The sequence below is a fragment of the Arachis stenosperma genome, chromosome 5, assembly GCF_014773155.1.
Source record: "Arachis stenosperma cultivar V10309 chromosome 5, arast.V10309.gnm1.PFL2, whole genome shotgun sequence".
Lineage (NCBI taxonomy): Eukaryota > Viridiplantae > Streptophyta > Magnoliopsida > Fabales > Fabaceae > Arachis > Arachis stenosperma.
In genome coordinates, this window is record NC_080381.1 from 4,855,336 (window position 1) to 4,863,592 (window position 8,257).

General features: G+C 31.6%; 1 protein-coding gene across 1 annotated transcript; it reads left to right on the top strand.

Moving 5' to 3' along the window:
* Positions 1–1,233: 1,233 nt before the first annotated feature.
* LOC130982757 (protein NUCLEAR FUSION DEFECTIVE 4-like) lies at positions 1,234–3,368 on the top strand. Its single transcript, XM_057906838.1, has 3 exons — positions 1,234–1,583; positions 1,790–2,577; positions 2,750–3,368. Exons 1-3 carry the CDS (start codon positions 1,248–1,250, stop codon positions 3,213–3,215), a joined length of 1,590 nt encoding a protein of 529 aa, XP_057762821.1. The 5' UTR covers positions 1,234–1,247; the 3' UTR covers positions 3,216–3,368.
* The last annotated feature ends 4,889 nt before the right edge of the window (positions 3,369–8,257 follow it).

Sequence of the window (8,257 nt, forward strand, 5' to 3'; positions counted from 1 at the left end):
ATTAAAAAACTAATAATGATCTAAATGGCTTTTCTTTTCAGGTTCTGTAAATTAATTGGAATAAATTACTCACAAAAATAAACCAAAAAATAAAACGACGAATTTGATAAAGTAACGACAAGAATAAGATATTAAATATATTTAAAAAAATTTAAACGCTTAATTCTATTTTTTGTATATATAATAAAAAAATAAAATATTTTTATTGTTAAAATTTGTTTATTTTTATGTCAAGTGATTTTTTTTATATTTTTTGTAAATAATCGAAATATTTTTAAAGAATGAAAAAAATAATTTCTGTTTTAAATTTTTGGTCCATGAATAAAATGAACATCACCATACTATCTAGAATAACCATCCGATACCAAGGAATTAAACTGATTTTGGGGTTCACTAAGGATCGAACTCTTGACCTTTCGAATCTAGAATTCTAATACCATATCTGAAACCACTCATCCCAAAAGCGTAACCTGATAGGACAATGTAACACTAATGGTGATATCTCTAATGCTTCTTAAACCTCCATTGTACACATTGTACGCTTAGGCCATTGACTCCCTATACTTTCTCTTAAAATAATTATCTAAATATTATATATATATATATGCTAGATGCACAGCAGTAAAATGATGGACAAGCGAAGAACGCGTATCCTAAGACGCGCCGAGGAATAGACACAGCTTGTACCAAAAAATTATTTAATTTGGAAACTTGGCATTGGTCAAAACCACCCACTCACACTCACTACTCATGGAAATGCAAAACCATGCTCCTTTTTATCAAAATCCAGGTTCTAATTTGTAGCAATCAAACACGTGTCATATATTAATATGTAATCCTATCCTATTAAAAAATAATAATAAATAAGTGTTAGAGCTAACAATTTTTATAATTTATAATCATCAAATAGCTATCAACGATGATTTTAATTATGTGAGATTTTATCTAATATTTTACTTGATTACATATTGGTTAGAATTTAATGAAATTACTGGCCTCCTAGATTTTTTCAAAATTAATAAATTAATAATATGAGACATACTCCTATACTTGACAAGAATAGTCATAGTCTCATAGTCATGGTATTGATGCATGAAGATAAATAACACTCTGTCACGTAATCATAATAATAAATTGATGATCCCACAATTTGGTATTCAGCGACTTAACGAGTGAATGGGGACATATAAATAAATGAGTAGCACCGTTAAAGAGCCATCAGAACCAAATTAAAGAAAGAGATTATAATGTCGTTATTTGCCAGGGTTGTAGGTGGAGAAGAAGGTGGAAAATGGATAGGACTAGTAACCGCCATATGGGTTCAAGCAATATGTGGAAACAACTACACTTTCGCCAACTACTCCGATGTTTTGAAGTCCCTAATGTCTCTAACACAGATGCAACTCAACAATCTCTCTGTTGCTAAGGATGTTGGCAAGGCCTTTGGTCTTCTCTCTGGTCTTGCTTCTCATCACTTCTCTACTTCACTTATTCTCATTATTGGAGCCACCATGGGATTCATTGGTTATGGTCTTCAATACCTTGTTGTCAGCCAAACAATTACTCCACTCCCTTATTGGCTGGTAAGTAATAAATACTTACTGTAATTAACACCTGTCAGATTAAGCTTTTGAAATAAGTAGTTTATTAAGATTGTCATGGAATCAGTCATCTCAAAAATTTAAGCTGATAAGAAAAGATAACATAAATAATTATAAATCTTTTGAACATAGAGTTCTAATATTATATCATGAAACTATTCATCCTAAAAATTTAAAATGCTTTGCAGATGTGTTTATTCTTGTGTATGGGGGGAAACAGCACAACATGGATGAACACAGCAGTTCTTGTTACTTGTATGAGGAACTTCCCGAAGAACAGAGGACCAATTTCTGGGATTCTAAAGGGTTATGTTGGACTCAGCACTGCAATCTTCACTGACATATGTTCTGCGTTGTTCTCCTCAGACCCTTCCAAGTTTCTGCTAATGCTTACCATTGTTCCTGCCGTCATTTGCTGCATTGCTGCTGTTTTCCTTCGCGAAACGCCGCCGGCTTCCACTTGTGCTCAAGAGAAGAAAGAAGCTCAGTTCCTCAACACATTCAACTTCATTGCTGTTACGGTAGCTGTTTATCTTTTAGCCTTTGATGTTAGCGGAATTCGTGGCCATGTTTTTTCCTTGATATTCACAGCTGGGCTTCTTATCCTATTGGTCATGCCGCTTCTTGTGCCTTTGTATGTGATCATCTTCAATAGTACTGATCTAGACGAAGAACAACAGATTCATGAAGCATTGCTTGATGGGGACAAGAAGGTGGAGGAAGTTGAAATTATAAAACAAAAGCCTGTTATAGGGGAGGAACATAGCATAGTTGAAATGATGAGAACCATTGAATTTTGGATCATGTTTGTGTCTTTCCTTTGTGGAGTAGGAACAGGAATGTGTGTGATGAACAACATGGGGCAGATGGGAGAAGCACTTGGTTATTCCGATGTTTCAATCTTCATTTCCTTCATTAGCATATGGGGTTTCTTGGGACGCATTGTTTCTGGCTCGCTCTCAGAATACTACATCAGGCAAGTTCTTTTCTGTCTTCATATGAAGTTGTTAGTTGATAACAGTTAGATAATTTGATATATTTGATTAAATTATTATCTAACAGTTCTTAACTAGCAACTTCACATCTGCAAATGAGTTTCCATCTTCTAGGATACAGAACAAATATTGAGATTAAGTTTAATATTGCAGAAAATCAGGGATGCCAAGGCTAGTATGGAATGCAGGTGCACAAATCCTTATGAGTATAGGGTACATTGCATTGGCTATGGCATTGCCAGGGTCACTATACATAGGTTCAATGGTAGTGGGAATATGCTATGGAGTTTACTTTACAATAACACCAGCAGCAGCTTCAGAGTTATTTGGGCTTAAATACTATGGCATAGTATACAACATTCTAATTCTGAACCTTCCTATTGGCTCATTCATCTTCTCTGGCCTCATTGCTGGCTACCTATATGATGTTGAAGCCACAAGTGTGCCTGGTGGGGGCAACACTTGCATTGGTGCACATTGTTATAGGCTTGTTTATCTCATTATGGCTTTTGCTTCTCTATTTGGCTGTGTCTTGGATGTGCTGCTTGCTGTTAGAACAAATAAGGTTTATTACAACATCTATCAAGACACAAGAAGCCTTGCCAATTCAATCCAATAGCGCACGACATGCTCAATGCTTTAGGGTTTTATGTTAAAACACTTGCAAAATTGTCGATATATGTATCATTTGATAATATTCATAAATGTTATTTTTAACTCCAAACTCACATGATTTGCTAATATTGGTAAATATTAATAACTATTTATGTAACAAGCGATTTAATGTTTATTTCAGAGTTTTTACAGTATTTTCCAATACAATCAGAACTTCATTTAATGATTTATTGTTAACCAATGAATTATTGTATGTCGAAAGTAGAATATTTTGTTTATTTTGGTCCTCAAAAAATTTTGGATCAGACACTTTAGTCTCTAACTAAAATTAATTACTCGATTGGTTTCTAACAATTAACTCCGTCAGTCACTTAGGTCCTTTGCTCTGTCAACTCTAACGGATGACAAAATAGTCCCTAGCAACTCTAACAGGGAAAAAATGGTCCCTGACCTCCTCTGTTCGAAAACGACAGTGTTCTCCCCCAATTTTCATCATATCTTGCATAACACTAACAATTTAACACTGTAACTTCAAGCTACACAATGCACACTCTGCAACTTCAATGTTCACAAGAAGAAAAATCTTCAACTTGTTCTCAACCAATTAATACTCAAGAAACTAATGACTATATCTCTCGTACTTGTTGTCTTCGATCGATGGATCCTATGAATCTAGACAGCAAGTCTGATTTGTTAAAACACATCGTTGTCGTCGCCATCTCCCTCCTCCTCTGTTCTGCCATCTCCCTCCTCCTCTGTTCTACCATCTCCATGACCACATTGTCCACTACTCCGATCGCTTCCTTCAATTTCTTCTCCGAATCAATGTTCAGTAATCGCTTCAGTTTTCATATAAGCAACAACTACGATATTGCTCGTTGTACTGATAGCTTGGATGCGAAGTCGATGCTGTCCGCCAACTTAGATTTCGAGAAAGAAGGAATGAAGCACTCGGAGTCTATTCCAAATAAGAATTTGCATATGATGTCGAAGGAGAATCTTCTCATGATCTCCTAATGTCCAATAATCTATATTGCTTGCCGGAGAGTGGAGAAATGTGTGTCTTTGGAGCAGTTATGGAATTTGGTCTTGAGGATGTGGTGGACGTTGTCGGGGTTGGAGGTGATGCTGTTATCAAGAATATGGAGGTAGATGCTTCTGGTGGGTGAAGTGCGGAGGAGGTGGGTGTACCAGTCACAGAAATTTAGAAAGTGTGTGATGCATGACATGTTGAGATAGGCGCGCACGCGTGACAGTTACATCATGGCTTGATCTTGGAGTTGAAGAGGAAGAAAGAAAAGATGAAAAAAAAAGATTGTGAAGGTGAAGAAGGAGAGTATGAATGTTAGGATTATGCGAGATATAATGAAAATTTGGGAAGAACAGTGTCGTTTTCGAACAAAAGGATCAGGGACCATTTTGTCCCCTGTCAGAATTGTCAGGGACCATTTTGTCTTCCATTAAAATTGACGGAGCCAAGAACTTAAAGTAATTAATTTTAGTTAAGGTTTAAAATATCTGATCCGAAATTTTTTTTAGAATCAAAATGGGTAAATACTCGTGGAAAGCATAAGTCAAAAGCTATTAAGAATTTAATGATTCTGGGCTAAATTTTTGGTTTACTTCGTTGTGCTTTATTGCGATTATATGTTTTTGTACAAACTTCCTTTAAGTTTTGGGTTTTTGGCATTCAGTTCTTTTTTTCTGGGCTGACAGCCTATGATTAAAAGCCCATGCAGATTGAAATAGAAAGGTATGGGCTAAGGGGATATATCGGACCTGAGCAAGTATTTGGGTTAGGTCCCTTCATTAATTGTTTATCTTCTTAAGCATGTTTTCCACTCCTTTCCAAAAAAAAAAAGCATGTTTTCCACTTTTATGATATCGAGAAAGAATAAAAAACCTTTAAATTTTCAATTTCATAGCTGAATTTATAATGATTATATATATATATATGTATATATGGGTCATGTTTATGTTTGGTTGTGTTTATTTACTGTCTCAGAATAATAAAAATATTGATATAAAGACTTACGCTGACAATATTTAGTAACAAAAAAAATATTAACCAAAATTCATTATTTTTTATTTTATTTAATGCATCCTACATTAAATAAATGCTAAATAAAATAATTTTGAGTTAATTACTTTTTGTCTCCATAGCTTTATCGGATACACATACACAAATACAGATATAATCATATATAAATAAATACATATAGTTTGTTTAGTTATTAAGATACTAATAAAGAGCCATAGACATATTTCTCATTAAAAATCATTTTTACCCTTATTGTTATTGGTAATAAAAGGGGGAAAATCAAATTTAAAAGTTTTGAAGGGACAAAATTGCAATGAAAATCTATATCTTATGTATAATATGTGATCTACCTTTTTGGCATGATACTAAATATATATATTTTATATGTTGTTGCATATCAACATGTTTTTTTTTTAAATTGTATTTTATTAAGAAAATAGTATAGAATGTGTTACTATATCCGTATCTTTAATAGACATGAATAACAACAACACATAAAAGAGAACACAAGTATTTGTAAGTAAAAATAGCATTGTTAATTGATTACTATTAAAAGAAATAGAAAATTTTGAAATATAAACTTTAAAATGTTATTTATGACATTATCTTTAATATATAGAGAGTTTGAGGGGTGGGGGAGGGAGTAAATATAAAATTTTTCAACAATTATACTATTTGTACAACAAAATTTAGTTACTCATATAGAATATATAGTGGAATATGAAATATATATTGATTAAAAAATATAGGTTTCACTATTAAAAGCTAGAGATGAATTGTAATTTTTATTTGGAAAAGTACAGATAGACAATGAAAATACTAAACAATGTGAACAATAGATATATCGAATGTTCATTTCACTAAGTGTACGGATGGTTATTCTAATATTAAGATCTAAGTGGATAATTTAGAGATATAGTATATTTTTATTTGATTGGTAATTATTCGTGTTGTTAAAAAAAATCATTGATTACCTAACATAACATTGTCACTTAAATTGTTACCTTGAATTGGATTCTTCTTCCTTGATTATGAAATGAATATTCATGCACACATTAACTTTATTGTTCCTCTGGAATCAAGAGGATACTTGTAAGCAGTAGACACTTTTGACCTTATCGTTATATTGCATTGCAAATAAATAAATGATACGTAAGGTGGTTGTCTTGAGTCTTGTTTGAATTATTAACTCTTTTTTTTTTCTTATGCATGATCTTTTTGACCCTTTTCCATCTCAAAATGAACATGTCCTATACAAATGGTAGTGGTATAACTGTTGCTGCTTTGTTAATGGGGAAAAATGTTGTGTCATAGTGATAGCAATGTCACTTTTTTGTTATATAGATAAAAATGAGAGCTATAGATAGAAAAGAGTTCCACGTGAGATAGGAGTCATATATAAGACTTCAAATTCAAATAATATCTATGTTTATAATATGGATGCTAAGATATTTCATATATGACCAAAAGCAATTTTTTGCATTCAGTCATGGTTGCAATATTAATGTTGAATATTCTCCTAAGATCCAAATTTATTCTTCTCCAATTGGATGGACACAAAGGAATCGCAATACCTAGTACGTCGTATATATAATGCACTCCCATTATTCATTTACCTTAGCCTGGCTTGCTTTTTTGTGTGGTCAAAGATTGTGTTTGTAGTGCATTTTGGGAAAAGGAAAAGAGAAAAATTTATCACAAAACACTTTTATGACAAGTAACATTTATGTTCCTCATACATTCATTATTGGTGTATGAATGTATGACGAAAAAAAGGTCATTATTATTGTTATTGTTCATTTCTTAATAAAAGAGTTGCATCTTAATTAGTTTTCCTATTAATTTTAAGTTTATTTATTATATCGGTCTCTATAATTTTATTTAACTTTCAATTAGATTTCTATATTTTTTTTATAATTAGATTCCTATATCATATCAGATTTTATAATTAAGTCTTTACCGTGACAAAAACGTTAGAATTAACAAAATATTCTGTTAAATTATACAAAATATTCAATCAAGTGTTAAATATATTTATTTTATTTAATGAAATATTTCGTTAATTCCAATATTTTCATTACAACAGATATTTAATTACAAAATCTAATATGATATATGGACTTAATTGAAAAAAATATATAAAGACCTAATTAAAAATTTAATAAAATTACAGGATTGAGAGAATAATTAAACCTAATTTTATTGCATTGAATATGGTTATGTTGGACAAATAGATCATAAGAATTTATTATTTTTTCATTGTAAATTAATCATCAATATTTAAAAGTATGGATTAAAAATATGTTATTAAATTATTATACTAAAAAAATCAAGTTAATAGCTAAGAGTGATAACTAAAAATAATAAATCTTAATCGTCTTTGAGCATTTTTGATCTTGTAGTTACGTCATATAAAGCTCAAATGAAGATAAAAATTTCAGCCGCAAAGGTATTATTGTATGGTGTTATCATACATATATAAGCTTTTCTTTTAACGACAATTGTTCATATATATCATCCAACAAAAGCAAAAAGAAAGAAAAAAAAAAAGCTTTCAATTTTAATTTGTTTGAAAACATTATAGCTAGTACGATGATTGTGATTAAACGTGACTGTGTGTATGCTTCTTGTCGTTTCCTCTAGCTAGCTAGCTAGTATATATGATAGGAAGATGTTCACGTATGCCGATGTCCTTTTTGAAATATGATATTCCAACAACGTTAACCATTTAGATATAATAATAATAAAAATACAAGGTTCAGATTTAGCGAGTGAAACACAGATGAACATGAAGGTTGGGTGGTGCATGTAGACATGTAACCGTTTTTTCTTTTAACAAGTTTTGTATGATTGAAGTTATCAGCTTGTCCTTATAGACCAATTTTAAAAGTCATTTTTTTCCAGCTGCCATATGTGATATGTCTTGACTGAGCTGCACTACATGGCGTTATTTTTCTTCTTTTTTTTTTGAAAAGAGTGTCACAACAATAATCATGCAATGTACA

Coding starts and splice junctions, on each gene's coding strand:
- LOC130982757 (XM_057906838.1), top strand. CDS start 1,248: ATGTCGTTATTTGCCAGGGTTGTAGGTGGAGAAGAAGGTGGAAAATGG. Junction 1,584..1,789: donor CTCCACTCCCTTATTGGCTG/GTAAGTAATAAA, acceptor AATGCTTTGCAG/ATGTGTTTATTCTTGTGTAT. Junction 2,578..2,749: donor CTCTCAGAATACTACATCAG/GCAAGTTCTTTT, acceptor TTAATATTGCAG/AAAATCAGGGATGCCAAGGC.